This window comes from Ctenocephalides felis, unplaced genomic scaffold (assembly GCF_003426905.1).
Source record: "Ctenocephalides felis isolate EL2017-DRISC unplaced genomic scaffold, ASM342690v1 CF-g0.4_SCAFFOLD_00845, whole genome shotgun sequence".
Classification (NCBI taxonomy): Eukaryota; Metazoa; Arthropoda; class Insecta; order Siphonaptera; family Pulicidae; genus Ctenocephalides; species Ctenocephalides felis.
In genome coordinates, this window is record NW_020536999.1 from 29940487 (window position 1) to 29957307 (window position 16821).

General features: G+C 29.2%; 2 protein-coding genes across 2 annotated transcripts in view; one reads left to right on the forward strand and one right to left on the reverse strand.

Moving 5' to 3' along the window:
* Positions 1-603: 603 nt before the first annotated feature.
* Positions 604-1992, forward strand: LOC113381882 (26S proteasome non-ATPase regulatory subunit 5-like; the record flags this gene model as incomplete). The annotated part of the gene is made up of 6 exons (XM_026620536.1): positions 604-759; positions 822-836; positions 915-1080; positions 1150-1341; positions 1413-1712; positions 1773-1992. Coding segments are annotated over 6 exons (1023 nt in total), but the record flags the coding sequence as incomplete, so codon positions are not given.
* Positions 1993-2841: 849 nt separating this feature from the next.
* Positions 2842-16821, reverse strand: part of LOC113381890 (zwei Ig domain protein zig-8-like) — a 58183-nt gene continuing 44203 nt past the window's right edge. The window contains exons 3-4 of the mRNA XM_026620542.1: positions 5471-5598; positions 2842-3060 (exon numbers count right to left, since the gene is read on the reverse strand). Of these exons, the coding sequence (XP_026476327.1) occupies positions 2857-3060; positions 5471-5598 (332 nt within the window). The 3' untranslated portion in view covers positions 2842-2856. The remainder of the gene's footprint in view (positions 3061-5470; positions 5599-16821) is intronic.

The following is a 16821-nucleotide window of genomic DNA, read 5'->3' on the forward strand; positions in this document are numbered from 1 at the left end:
CATCTTTCTTTATAAAGTTAAACACTGTGCTTAAACACATCAATAATTATGTCTACTGATCTCGACTTGATATGATCATAAATTTTAGTATAATCACATGATCGTATCAATCCTTGTGGGGTTCGATAACAAATTGTACATATGTAATAAATCAAATAAATAAATAAAGTACATAAATTTATAGGAATGAGGAACAAATTGATCTGGCCTGTGAAATCTTAACAATTTGTATGGAAAACTTATCATTAGGAGAGAGTTTGGTAAAGTATCCTGGTTCATTAGAAAAGTCACTAACACACAAATATGACATTGTTCGTCAAATGTCTTTGAAAGAGGTAATGTTTCAAAGTACTAATTTTAAATATAAATAAATGAAGAGTTTTATTAAAAACTATAATACTTTGTTATTTCATTACTCATATGAAATCGAAAATATATTTGAAAAATTATTCCTATTAAGTCTGCTTACAATTAGTATATGCAATATTAACGAGTTTGTATTAGGATGTTATACAAATGAGTTATGTTTTAGATTCTAAGAGCAGCTGAAATCGATGGTAATTATTTCAATGATGTATCTCGAGAGAATCCATTGCAAAAATCGTAGATTGTGTGGGACATGATAATTTAAGTGTAGCACATGTTGCTGTAAATATTCTATGTTTAATAATAATGCCATGGATAAGTAATCACCAGATATTATCTGGTTTGCAAAATGTTATGAACCGTGGTGAAATTCAAAGATTTAGAGTTTATGAGGTATATATTATTTGTCTTGCATTTAATATACTGAACTATATTAATTTTTATAATTTTGATAGATACTGATACAGTTGGCAACAAAATCTAAAGATAATTTCAATAAAATAAAATCGAATCTACATCATTCTTAGCAAAAATGTTAAGTGAATTAGATTTACAAAGATGAATTAGTACAATTAAATGTTATTGAGTTGCTAACACAATTAGCTATGTCTGACCACGGTTTTAATTACTTAGAGAATAAAGGCATATTTAAACATTTTGCTGTACAAGTGGAAAATATAGATCAAAATCCATTGAGTCCTCTAATTTTACCAGGTATCTAATTTACTTTTTTAATAATGAGGACTTTTTAAAGCCTGATGTTATTATGAAATAATCTTTTAGGATTGTTAAAATTCTTTGGTCGAGTTGCTCATACCAGACCGACATCTATGTTGACTCAATATAAGAACATTCTTTCAAAAATTTTTGATATTGTTCAAAATAGCTATGATGAAACATTGCTACTTGTATCATTGGATACTATAGGATATTTAGGTGCAACAAGAGACGGCAAATTTGCTTTAAATAATAACCGTATGTTTAAAGATGCTATAATACAAAAAACCAAATTCTTGATCAATTTTTTAATTATTCAAATTATGCAGATGAAAATATGGTTGCCACATTGAAGAAAATTGGATTTTATATTCATAGCGGATCAACCGAAATTAGGATTCGAGCATTGGATTGTTTAAAACATTTAGTTGAAATTGATCCAAGTGATACGAATAATGAAATACAATCTATTACACAAAAATGGTTTAACACATTGTGTGAAAACCCAGTTGACTTCATTTTCAATGTTTGTAGAAAACCATTCCCGGATATTAAATTGGCAGCGTGGGGTATTTTGAAAGTTATTGCTTGTCAATTATGGGGTGCAGATTTGATTGTAAATAATCCAGGTAATAATTTCTTTGGAAGATGTGTTTAACAAATTATTATTTTATTATATCTTGCTTCAGGTATCATAGAATATTTGCTAGACAGACGAACAGAGAACTTTAAAGATGGAAAACAAGCAAAGTTTGACATAATTTTTGCATTAAATCAAATTCCTGATTTAGATTTAGAATTGAGACAAAGACTGCAGTTGTATATTGCTGAAGGACCATTTTATGTTGAAGCTGTTACAGACATTGCCATTGAGGGAGAATAAATCATGTTTATAGCATCATATTTTGAATAATGTTAAATTATTAAAAATAAATATTTTGTAATATTTTTTTTTATTTGATAATTATTAATCAATACACCATATAAATAAAAATGTCTCTTTATTCATATACATATTTATGATAACATTATATGATATAATCAAATCTTACAAAATCGTAAATTATCTTATTACAACAAAAACGTATCACAATCATTCTCACACCTTTGGTATTTAGTATATATATATTTATATAGTTATTTTATTTTTTTAACATTAATTTGATAATGGACAAAATGCAACATATCGACAATATTGTATATGACTGTAGTTTCTGGACGGCCAAACTTTGAACAGCTGCTGGTACCTGCTGCAAATCAAATTTAGAAATATAAATTTGAAAATACTTATAATAAATATGTGATAAACAATTACTCTAAATTTATATATTTAAATTTTTATTTTTTTTTTTTTTTTTCAAGTGCTGCAAAATAAAAAAAAAATTGTGCGCTCCATTAAGTTGGCAACAATTGCGGTTTATATATTTTTAATTTGATATTCCGTCTCAAAAGTCATAAATCGTTTTCTCATAATAAAAATGCAATAATATTCAATTGTAATAATAATATATCTATAATAAGCAAAATATAAATTGTTTTCGAATTGTAGTGAAACTGCAAGTTCAAGTAAGAATCGTAGTAACAAATTATTGCAACTGTCATTATAAGTTGTTGATGATGGAATCTGACTGGATTGTTGTCAAGTTCACATTATTTAATGTCAGTCATCAACCATTGCTGTAATTGTTTCATCATAAAATTTATCCTAAAATGTGCAGAGATTAAATAAATTAAAGTGCAATTGTTTATTTTTTAGTGTTTGCAACATGTGCGTTAGAAATTTGTGTCAGAAATTAATATAAACTTACCATCCACAACATGAACTCGTATCGTTGCATTAGGAGCATTGGAAGGCGTGCAACTATAGACCCCAGAGTCGCTCCCAATTGCCTGTTGAATTAGCAAACGGCTGGTGGTAAATATTCCTTTTTCCGTAACAGAAGAAATTCCGCCCCGTGGTGAATCATAGTTAATGACCTAAATGCATATTACATAAAATGACTTATTAGTGTCAGTGCCAGTGGTAATGTTTGTATTTTGGATACTGAATTGCCGTTTATAGATTCAGGTAAGTTGATAATACAATATAATTTAGATTTAAATTTTTACATATATTTTCGTAATTTGATTATTTTTTGTAACAATTGTCATAAGCAATAAGTAAAGAGTTACATCCGTTGAGAATTCAGTGGCGGTGATAGGCGTTAGCGACGCCGGCGGTCTTGCTATTCAAGGGCCTGGCAAAGTTTATGTTATTTATCATTTCATTGTTAGTTTTTTAACATCAGTTAAATTAGTTAACTCTAATTTGGCTTATGCAATTTAACGTTTTCTGGACTGGGAAAAAGGAGCCTCGCAAAAATTCCGTCGACGCCTACGGGTGCTCTAGTTCCGTCACTATGCGTATATGCTTTCATTTGTATATAATAGATATATTTTTTTTTGCATACAATTTTTGCCTTCAATGGAAAGTTTACTGCTTAATAATAATATAAAGCAGAATTTTTACAATACCACGTAGTATTACATAAATACAACAACATATATAATCTTTGCAGTGGTGTTAATATTTTTTACCGGAACGCTTAAACTAAAATCGGTTCAAAAACCGGTTTTCGTATTTGTTCCGGTTCGGTCCGAATGCCAATTCAGCAGAAGAAAAAAACGTTCCGGACTCCAGTTTGCGGTTCAAAAAAACAAGCCGGTTCGTTCCGGTTTGGGTTTGGATCAAACCCTTGTTTATAATAATACACATAAAAATTCGTCAAAAAGAAAAAAAAGCAGCTTTTTTTTCAATACGACAGCCAATTCTTAGTATCAGAAATCTTTTTTAGTTCCGGAACACGTTCCTGCCCAAAATGGAAGATTTCAGATGAAAACCTGTTCGTTTGTCGCTATTTTCCTTAGCATCACTCTTAAAAACTAATAAAGTTTAAAACATCTACCAAAACTGGAAATTAACGTATGGAAATATTAGTTCACAACAAATGTATAATGAAAATTATTAAATGTATGCCCTTTTGGGTATGGCAATAAACTATGCCGAGAATGAGTAACGAACGGTTTGTGGGCGGCTTGCATTTCACCAAAAATTAGAAAAAAAATCCAACGATTTTTTTTAATTTCATTTTTGCCGGTACGCGTTCCGGCCCAAAAAGGATATACCACAACGACGTTCCGGCTCGAGACGCCATTGAATCTAAAACTTGTAGGGGGAAGTCCCGTAACGCCGGACAGCACCTAATACCGGACACTCTATTTAACACGTATTATTCTAGCGAGTATAAATCTTTTTATATCAAAATAAAAGTCAAAGGGCGCGGGGGGCACACAGGTGCAGAAACACCCGCCAAGACTCACCTGTGACGCACACGGCCACGGCGGGAGCAATCCTTTGCTGTTTTAGGTGCAAAATCACGGCGTCACCTAAATATCAATGGAAGTAATCTAGTGTATTTATGCATTTATATTTGAGTGGCATTCAATATAAAAGTAGTACTTGATTGTTATCCGTAAAATGGTAGAATATTGTTAGATATATATTCGTCAAACACACATGTGCAGATACTCCAGAGTGTGGAGATGGCTACCTATGTGTTCAATACTGATTATTTTTGAAATGTCCGGTACTAGGTGCCACTTATTGTAAAATCATATTTCTTGTTACCAAAGTTTGATTGATAGTATTAATTATTGTTTAGCAAAGATTGTTTTTTTGTTAATTTAATTTGATTTCTAACTTTGTTATCTAACATAAGTCATAATTTAATAAACATTTCGTAAAATATTTTTTGATTGATTTATAAATAACCTTAGGTGTCCGGCACTCGGAGACTTCCCTCTATACGATTTCAATTCGTATTAAGTTCTTATGATTTTGATCAAAGTTTCAAAATTCTTCTTTTTGAGCAAGTTTTATATTTGTAGCTATGTTTGTGTTGAGCAAAAAATTTTTCAAAAGAACGGAAATTATTCAATTTGTTTTAGTTTGATATGTTAGTATAGAAATTAATTTCTATTTTAGACAAGAGGCATAATTAAATCAAAGCATATATTGACTTTCATGCTGCATTGAAAACGGAAAATTTCTTTCTTTCTTTCTTTCGATTTTTATGATATAATTACAATTAAAAGTCACAAATAAATACAAGTATTCATACAATTTTCAAGAATAAAGAAATATTTAGTTATACTAGTTTACACTAAATTCAAATATTTTTTTCTGCAACTGCTACGTGCAAAAATAGTTATCGTCCCTGTTGGAACGAATATTGCACCATGGCTCCAATTTCAAATGTTTAATATGCAGCACGAAATACACAATTAAGTTTTCAAAACCATTAATCAACACTTAATAATGGTGATTTAATTTTTGATTAATACTGACCGTCCCCTCGTGCGACCAGGTGACGTGAGGCGGAGGTTGCGGAGCGTATCTGATTTCGCACAGCAGGTTAATTATGGAACCACGATTTATGAACACATCCGGCTCTCCAGCGATTTCCGTTGTGGGTTCTGTGAAATTAGAAAGATATCCGGTTGATGGTAATTTTTGTAACGGTGACGGATTTTTTTCCAATTATCTTGTGGGATAAAGGATAGAGGATTTTGATTAAGATTGTCTATGACTTCACTATAATAGAAATTTGTTATTGAGACGGGGGTTTAGAAATAAAATTATATATATATATATATATATATATATAATTTTACTAGAGGCAAATTTATAATTTGTAATATTATCGACTCAATCATTTAATTTTTATAGATTAAAATTTAGGACTACCAAATTCACGCACTTACACACAGTCTTGATGATTTGGCATTATTTTTGACTGATATCCTATAAATTTTATTTACGGTTACGGTTCTAGAGTGTAAATAAACTAAAATAATAAAAATTAATTGCAATAACTGAAAAATGGTCACAGTTTAACCTTAGCTCAGGGTTGCATTTAAAAGCTCATAATATTTAAACTTTATGATTCTTTTCCTTATAATTTTTTGTTCAAATTTCAATATTTATATTCAAGTTCATTTAATATATAGTTCAAATTTTAATATATACATATATATTAGGGTGGTCCTTAAATTGGTAATTTTCGAATTTTCTTGCTCCCAGGGGCTCAAATGGTTCCAAATAGATAAAAAACAATTATCTGAAAGTTTTAGATCTTAATATTGTCTTTTAGATAGAGCGCAAATCAATCAAAGTTTTGTATGCAAATAGCATGGAAAAATTTTCAAAAATTTTAAAAATGTTTTTAGATGTAATTTAGCGAACAAATGAATGAATAAAACTCATTCATTTGTCGCTAAGTTATACCTAAAACATTTTTTTTTAATTTTCAAATTTTTTTCCATGCTTTTTCCATACAAAACTTTGATTGAATTGCGCTCTATCAAAACGTTAATATTAAGAGTTAAAACTTTCAGAGAATTGCTTTTTATCAATTCAGAACTATTTGAGCCCCTGGGAGCAAGGAAATTCGAAAATGACCATTTTAAGGACCACCCTAATATATATATATATATATATATATATATATATATATACTAGACTGTTTCCCGTTATCTATTAATATCGCTATGTGAGATATTCCAAATACGATTAATTATTAAATACACATTCGAAGATCGATATATAATCGAATCATTATTATCTTATTGTAAGCAATTAAACTATTATATGGATGTGCTATTAATTAAGTAAATACTACAAATACATCGTACAAACTCAGCAGATCTATCTACAGCTTAAGTAAATCCTTCGAGGAGTGAGTGCAGATATAGTGCACTGTTACGAATTATTTGTAGTAGGAAGACTTTTCTAGATATATTATCTGGATTTGACAAAAAAATATTGTAAAAGAAAGTGTCGTTTAAAAAAATGTAATTGATTCGTATTAGAAATTGATACGTTGGATTATATGATAAATACATTTGCTCTACTTTAATGACCATATGATAAGATTTAATCTTTTCGTTTGAGGCATGAAATACGTTGCTTTTTAAAAACTAATGGACTTGTTTTCAACATTTAATTGGTTGGTGTGGCTTTACCACATTCAGGATATTTTATCACCCTTATTGTGTTTTTGTGTAATTGCAAGCGTGGCGATTTTTTATTAGCATTGCAAGCCCTTTAGAAGTCTACAAATTTATTTTGGATTGCATAAACTTTTGCGTTTGGTTATAATACTAAGTTTGTGAATTAAATATAACGCGTTATATTACTTCAAAGTCAATATTTTGAGTAATGAGATCCGACCGTGGTCTTCTCAATAATATGTTTCGTTTCGAACTGAATTTGTGTTAATAGCTAATCCAGCAAAACACCATATGCAATGGAACTTTGAGCAAGCTTTAGCACAAATCCTTTACAATATAATAGTGCTTCCTGGGTATTAACGTGCAAAGATATACGAAGGTACAACATATACCTCTGTGTGGAAACATTAGCTGTAATTAAAGTAGAACATCGTCTGTCAGTTTCAAGATTAGCGGTAGTTTCTCAACAGCGCCTATAAATTTTCTAGTAATCACCCGTTCGTTATAAACGCACTTAGACACACGGGTGATTAAAATGAGGGTCTGCGTCCCAACTCGGGGAGCCACTAAATACCAGCAGAGTGTAAGATAACAGCACTAATTTGACTTAATTTAGGATGATGTCATATACAACGGATTTGGGAAAAATCACTTTGATAGTGAGCTGTTTTCTATGAAACGCGAAATACACGCTCCAATTTCTTTCTGAAAAATAAATGCGAAAATGAATGCTTATAAAAAGATCTTATTTGTACTTAAATGAATTTAATTGATTAGTTTAAAATAATGGTTTTCAGACAATGATCTTTTTTTATTTAAATTTCGTGCATGTGCTAATAACAAAATAAATAGTTCGCAATATAATATTTAAGAATACAAGTTAGTTATTGACTATGACCTATTGAATAATGCTAATTATATTTTATTTTTTATCTTTGCTTTTTATCTCATTAGAGATAAATCTATTAAGGGGCACAACTAGTGTGAAATTTTGAAAAAATCGATTTTTGTTTTTTTCCATATTTCGGTAGATTACACCATTAAAAATAACATATTAAAATTTCAGATCGATATCTCAAATAGTTTTTGTCAGCCATTTAAAAAGTATACATATAGTATATAGTACAACGATCATTTTATCTTCAAAAGCGTTTTTCTCGAAACAGCATTTTCCGAATTTGCTGCAGTGATTACTCAAAAACGAATGATCCGATCACTATCAATTTTTTTTACATGTTCTGTATATAGTTCTCCGTAAAATAAACTATCGATTATTTGATCGGATCAAAAATCGAAATTTGGCAGTCGAAAAACGACCAAAATTTTGGGTAAAATTCGACTTTTTTTTAAAACGCCGCCATTTTGTCAATTTTTTATTTATTTTTTTTATCGTAGTTCATTTTACAGACAATATTATCTAGTTTAACGAGTTTTTTTTTTATTTCATCCACGTAGAAGGCCGAAATCACTGCAGCAGTTAAGGGCCTTTTTTGTCGCGCCGATGAAGATCGACGATAACTAAAAAAATATTTAATTTTTTTCTTAATTTTCTTACTATGTATTCTTAAAGCATGTATAAATATATTTCTAAAATTTTAAAATGATTGATAAAGTAGTTTTTTTAATATAAATTCCCAAAAATCACCTTTTTTTAGGCGGTTATACTAGTTGTGCCCCTTAAAGGCACAAAGACCTGCAAATATACTTGAAAAATAATATATATTCTGATTGATAATAAATAAATACATACCAACAAAAAAACTTTGCTATTTTGTGAAACAATAGAAACAGATTCTTTGATGATAAATTTGGATTTCATCATTACTTCTTTCCTTATCACGGAGTGAATTTTTTCTGTCATTGATCACAATATCTGGTTATCTATTTTCGGCATTATTTTGACTCATATCCCATCTAATGACTCTCCGAAGAAAATGTCATATAATGATATTATATTTTCTAATTAAATCTGAAGAGAAATAACTTCTATTTTGCCCTGGCTATTTTTAGAAAATAATTAAACGAATGAGAACGTTATTTTCAGCGATTGATCATTATTTTTGGGAATAATTTAGCAATATCCGAGGGTAATATTTATATTTATTCTGATCTTTTCTATATAAAGACAAACTGCCGTTGCTGAAAACCGTTAAATGTGTCTTCATCCTTAGACGCACGGGTGATTAACGTGAGGGTCTAAGTCCCTTCTCGGGGAGCCACTAAATACCATCAGAGTGTAAGATAACAGCACTAATTTAAGTTAATTTATTTGTCTTTCGACGAGGGTGTGGCGAAGTATACGAACGCCTCGAGAAAATTAAATAAGGCGAGGCGTTATTTTTCCCAAATCTGGGATCGCGGATTTTAAGGCGAATTATTTTATGGAAAAACATGATCATTTAACTTTGTTACGATATGAACAGGTTTTAAAAAGTTCTTCGAAGATGTTGAAGATAATTATTAAGATTATTTCGGAGTTTGGCAAAATAAATGTTTTGAATGCTAATTAAGGTGAAGAAAATTAGCATTTAACAGAAATTTAATGAATTTATGTTATCGTTTCATTTCCTGGCCTGCAAACAATCTACTGAATTATTTAACTTGTAAAATCATCAAGAAAAGTTATCGAACATTATTATAATTTGTGTTTCTTGTTTAATTTACATTGACAACATTGATTCGTCTGTGCATCATTATTATTAAATACTTATCTATGATATGAATTTAGATATAATAAATCTAAATAAACATTCAATAAAATTGTGTTCTAAAATAGATAAAACGCAATAAAATTTTATAAAGACTTTTGTAATTACATTTAAAATTGGCAATACTCGAGAAAACATAATCTCCTACGGCGTATGTAAAATTTCTTCAAAGTTTTAAATGTTTATAACTTTTCAATATGAAACTCATGCATCACGAGTTTTTAATGACGTTGCCAGATGTTCTCAAAAGATTATGTAAATTTTATGGTAGTGTGAGATAATATTGGGCATTTGATCATTTCGATTTGAAATTGTTATAAAGTAAAATTGAATTATAAGAAAATCTGTAGAATATTTCAAATGCGAATAATGGAGATACATATTAGATGATTGAAACATTCTTAAATTATTATAATGTGAGTGTAAATTAATTGGAAGGTATATTTAACCGGATAAGACGAGACTTTATAGAATATTATGAAACTTAATAATATGGTTGAATACTGCGTTGTCTATAATTAGAAGTTGATGTAAAATTGTTAGAATAAACATTAAGACTTTTTTATTGACGTTAAGAGATGTGATAAAACTTGACAATATTAAATAGAATAAATAAAATGTACATATAAATTTATGGAACTTGCAAATGGATCGCTCCTTTCTGTTGTGAGCTCTGGACCACATCTAATATCAGCTCTGAAGTAAATCAACTCGGATTTATCGAGGAACGGCAGTTCCTTTATATAGATCGTATTACATTGTTGGAACCTTGAAAAGGTTTAGTCTTACATGGCAACAAAAGTACTAATGTTTGCAATTTTGTATACAAGGAAGATCGTTACACAAGACAATTTATGCGAGTAGAAAAAAGTACGAATTCTTTCGACCGATCAAGCATGGAAAAGTTCAGAGAGAGAGAACTCTCTGGAGAATACAGAGAATTTCTTGATAAAGTGTATTGGGATATAGTTCATTTTCACTCCGGGCTGTTTTGCAAATTACGCCAGATATATAGGAAACTTCGAAAAGAAGTTCAAGTCATGGAAGAGGAACTTCACTGAAAAGACTATCGAAATAATGATTTGTAATAACAAAAGACTTATGTTCACTTTTCGAAATCCTAGCGGAAATCTTCTCATGAATATTTAATGTACGCGAATCTTTATCCCGTTGGCGGATTTTAAGTTGCGCAGGTGCAAATTGCTATAATCGGGCATTAGCAATATGTAGTATATCTTAGTTGCCTTTGATCGTTTATTTCGCAACCCGAGGGCATGAAAATCGTCTCTTAAACAAGAAGTTGTACGTGATGATATTAAAACATAGTACGAAGCCTTATCTAATGTTTTCAATTACATAGTAAGTTCCATCAAAATGCATAACATATCCCTTCAAGAAGCTTTCATCTCAGCACCTACAAACAATGCTCTGGCACGTAAGTGAAATCTAATGTATAATACGAAAATTGATAACTATAATTAGATTCAACTGCCTGCTCATCATGAAACTACCTGCGAATAGTTTCAACACGTCTACCTTATGAGAAGATGACATAATTGTACTCAACACATACATAAATTACTAAAACGCATAATTTATATAAATAACTTAGCAGTATTGTTCTACTTAATACATTGCTGCAAGCTTATTTATCTATTTATAACTTTATAAAAATTGTATATTTATTGTATACTTTATAAAATTTTATACTTATAACAAAATTATAAGGGAACTTATCAATTTTAGTATTTGATGTAATTATAAATATTTGATTGACCTCTTGATATGTTAATACAATAAAAACGTACTCACTTAGTTTAATATTATCGTATTTGTTTCGACCTAGATTATTCCACTAATTTTACTTGGTCACTAATTGTTAAATATAATTTGCAACTTCCAGCGTGTGATGCATACGTACTAAAATAAATTTATATTATTATCATACAAATTAGAATACATGTTCAGAATATCCGAGATTGTTAAAGTTGTTTGACAAACACAATAAATTGGACGCGCATACAATATTCAGCGTCTATTCAAAGGAGAATAGATATTTAGACACAACATGATAATGTGGGAGTCGATTTAACTCAATTCACGATGTCATGTCTGTCTAAATAACGATCAAGTGGAACTGCCTTTTTGTACTAAAAGTCTTTGTTCTTTCACGAAAATGCTTTGACAATACATGTTGGTTCGTGAATTAATCGTATACTGAACAGCAATACCAATATATTACTTTATCAAACAGAAATTAATTTTACGAGTTAATTAATAATGTATAAAACCATGTGTAATATAAACAATTTTTAAACACATTATATTATTACCAGGTTGTTTAAATCTAGAACATATAAGCAAATGTGATATGTTATACTAGACCGGCGCAGAAATCTTGTCTCGTTTGATAAATTAGTTTGCAAGAAACAGCCTCTTACTGATTATACGTATGTTTTTGCCTAGGAACCAACTAGTGAAATTAATGTATTTGGTTTGTATAACATTTGTATATTTGTATATGTAGAACAACATGATAAATATAGAATACAAATCTTAGAATTACATTATTATTAATACAAATCTTAATTAGATTTTGTTAAAATTTATCATTATTTGTTCCCGTAGTCACAAAACGTTTAATACATATTTCGACATAGAGAATTTCTAGAAGTATATATTTGAATATAAAGATTAAATCCTTTTTTTAAGTTTGTTAAAAAATTAGTCATATGTATTTTAACTCAGAAACGCTTGCAAAACAGACATCAAGCTGGCGAAATTGCATTTTAACTGAATTAGTAAAACTGATCTTGTAATTATGATAAATCCAATGTGTTTCATTGTGCAATTTTAGTGATCACAATCATATCTTTAGCATGGACATAAAAATGACAACAAAAATCACCTAGATTGTGCTTAGAATGCTCAATGATTGACAACTAATTCAAAATATTGAAAATGTGTTAAATAATAAAATTTCTTTATTTGTTTATAATTGATTTATTGTTTGATTTCCTTTTATGTTCAAATAAAGTCATAAAACAAATAGAGTGATTTCTAAGTTGTCTGTTGATTTAAAAACTATGTCGTTGACTCACCAACTACGTCGAGATACACCTTGTGCCCGATGGGAGGCGTACTTGATATCTGGCACTCGTAGACGCCTGTGTCGTGTTTCTGCGGATAGCGAATGTACAGCAGCCAGTCTTCGCTGTGAGGCGAATGTTTCGTTTCGAAACGCTGATCTGAAGTGTACGTGTACCTTCCCACAGTCAAGAGATGGATGTCTCGATGCCTCACCCATGAAACCTGGAAATGCACGTTAAAACGAATAAGGAAAATTTGAAAATGTAATGTTTTATTTTAATGATCAGGCAATGCAATCATTTGAGTACTCGTTTCTGACGCCGCGCTTGTTTTGAAACCTTTTAGTCCAAGACCAAACGTAATAACACTTCACTCGCCTCTGCCTTTCGAATCGATACCATTTTCTTTGAATTTTTATTATTTTCTTATAAATTGTAAACAAGTACAATAATGTAACAGATGTAGATCTGTATTGAATGGACTACATACGACATACGACAAAAAATAAATACGAACGACTTCGTTGGTAGTAATATATAATAAAACGTTGGAAATGAATATCGTTATTTATTTAAATTAGTAGATTTTATAAATATAATGATAAAATCAGTATTTTTAAAGTCAATCTATTTGTTATTATCGCATTAGTTATTAGATTAATATCTTTACAAAAAAACGTAAATTTAAAATGCATAATAATTTAAAAAAAATCATACATATTGATTATCATTATTATATGTGAGAATAATTTTAATCTAGCAAAGAGCTTTCGGTGTCATCATACTCTCATAAGGTCCTAACGTTTCTTTGCACTAACTATATTACTCCGTTCTACTAGAATTTCCTGGATATAATCATAAAAGTGATTGCATATAAAGATAAAAGTAATGAAGTAATAACTTCAGTGATTCAACCGTAATTTAGTTGAAATAGAGAATCTTGCCCATATAGTGATAGTTGATTAATAATAAATATTTATGACGACCTTGCTGAAAATTTTTGTTTTTATGAAATATGAAAGGGCTAACAGTTGTTATATTAATAATAATGTTTTCATAGAAAATGATAAAAACTAAATCCTTAAAAATCTGCTACCACATTCTTATAAATATTTTATATTTTGCGGTGGGCCTTGCGTGAAGATATTACAGTTTCCAAAGTATCGATTGCTTTCTTCATTCTTATTACGTTAGTAAAAACTAAATTACTTTGTTGCTCAGAAAATTCTCAGGTAATACCATCACACAAACTGGAACGATATTATGTTTAATAAGTTAAAATCAATATTCGCATCCGACCATTTCAAAGTCAACCCAGAGAGATTTTTCTTTATGTACAAAATCGCATTATAAGGGTACGTAATGATGGTTTCGAGTTGTGTACATGAGTGGTTTTGGAATTTAATGGGTTGGTGAAATCTTTCTCTTTAAGCCTCCTTTTTAGTATTCATATGCAAATATCATAAACTGGTTTTTATTCTTTTGAAGTTTTCACGAGTATTATGAATAATGAACTGAAACCATATGCAGAATATACTCAGAAAGAATATAATGTCTTTTATAGAAGTGGGTAGTATTTACTCTAATAATTAACTTATACTATGTAAAAACATAAAAGATTTTTTGAAATGGCAGTTACTATTAGAAATTTGTAGCCCCGTGATAAAATGCATGAATTTGTAAAGCCTAGAATCAATATTTATTTATTTTTGTATTGACTTTTTATGCAGTAAATATTACAGAAAATTATGATTTTTAAATAACATAGTTGCTCTAATATATCGGCGTCTCCACCGTAACTAAGCCGCTAAGACCATGTTTTCGTAATCTATCTGGAATGATATTACTTAATATTTCATAAGATTAATTGAAAAATGATGTTTTATAAATAAAAATTTTGTTGTTGCGAGAATTCGTATATTTTATAGTATTAGAACTGGCGAGAAAATTTGGTCATTTAGTTTTTTGATATCTCAACTTTAATAGAAAGTATGAAATTATTGTAGATCGGTATAAACTTTTGATACTTGTGAAAAACTCAAAAACAAAGGTGCCAAGATATTTGTTGAATCACAATAAAAGACATTGAGCACTTAAATGGTAGGACAATAATTTCAAATACTATTATTCACTCCAACCAATATTTATATTTACAATTTCATATCGTACATAACCGGAAAATATTAAATTCTCATTATAGCAACAATATTCGTGCTTACAGTTCGTGCGATGTATAATAGCAGATCGATACACTTGTAATCTATCAGCTTTACTATCTATAAGTACCTACAGAGCTGAGGGCATAACTCAACCTTTCATTAAATCTCCTGGTAGAAATGTGCGAAACGACAGAGTATTAGCAGACTGTAAGAACATGGAACTAAGAACAAATTAAGATGGATAAAAGGATATCTCGTGTATCTTTACAAATGAGATTAGTCGCTAAGATTTGCCTTGTTAATGATAATTGAAATTATAATAAAATATAGAAAAGTTCTACTTTTGGTGCGAAATGATTGCATGGCAAAATAAAATTAAATATATTTAACACAGATGTCTGTGAAAAATTGATAAGCATATACTAAATTTTTGTCATGGCTCAAAATTTTCATTTCATATAACATGTCATATGCTCACATGTGACATTGACAAAACAAATATTTAAGATCGAGTTATAAAATCTCAGCATATTAAAATAATTTTTAATTCTAATTAAACATAATTTCTAATGCAATTTTATTATAATTTTTTTTGTTAGGTTAAAATGTTGTCACTCATTATCTCGATTATTAAATTTTAGTAGTAATATTTCAAAACCTGAATGCGTGTTCATAGAGATCCAACTTTAACAAAAGAATATTAAAAATGCTAATGAAACTATTTAGAAAACTTTATAGAATTAAATTAGAAATTTACGTTGCTATATAAAGTACCGTAAATTTTAAATATAAGAAAATGTCTTAGCACTAAAGCAGAATATTTCTGAGTTAGTTTTTATTGCAATTACTTAGTTGTTAATTAGTTGTAAATTTACGTACGAAAATAATAAAAAATATGATAAATGTCTTAAGCATATTTCATGGTTCATAAAATTATCTTATTGAACACAAATGCATATGCATCGTCATGATTTATTATATATTTTAATTACTTACACTTATATTAATTAAACTTTAGCATCAAAATATATACAAGTCTTCAAGATTGTAATGTTTATTTGAAATACAACGTAATATTTATTATGTTGGTATTATCAATAATTTTAATATTTGAGATTTGAATTAACTAATAAACTTTATAATATTAATGTGTTATATTATATATTGAAGCAGTTTAATTAATTTATTGCTTGAGACTGTTGTTTTAAAATGATCACAAAACAATTTGAGTTTTTTTGAGAATGCCAGATCTCACAAGTGAGCTCAAAACCTAATCAAGAATGTTTTATAAAAATGAAATGTCTACATGAGCGTGTATAATCGAAGCAATGCTATAGAATATATATAAAACTTAGTTGAAAAGAGCTGCTTCAAAAATACTTTCAAAATAAGCAGAAATGAAACAATACGCAAAACCGTTCTGAAATGACTATTGCCATTGCCATCAGCATAACGACACTTGAAAATATATTAAAGATGCAATCGTATTATGCATCCATTCTTGAAACCTTCAAGAGACTTTTACTTAGCGAGAAATCCGTTGCGAAAAGTAGGATATAGCAAGTTTTATATTGTATTTTATCTTTTCTTTCGCCGATGAAATGAAATTAGTGGAGGCAAAATTAAAGCACGAGATTTAAAATTGAAACAGACAGCAGCGAAACGAGTCCGTGTTGTGCGGCATCTATTACTTTATCTGTCGCATGGTCCGAGTTAGCTATTTGTATCGCG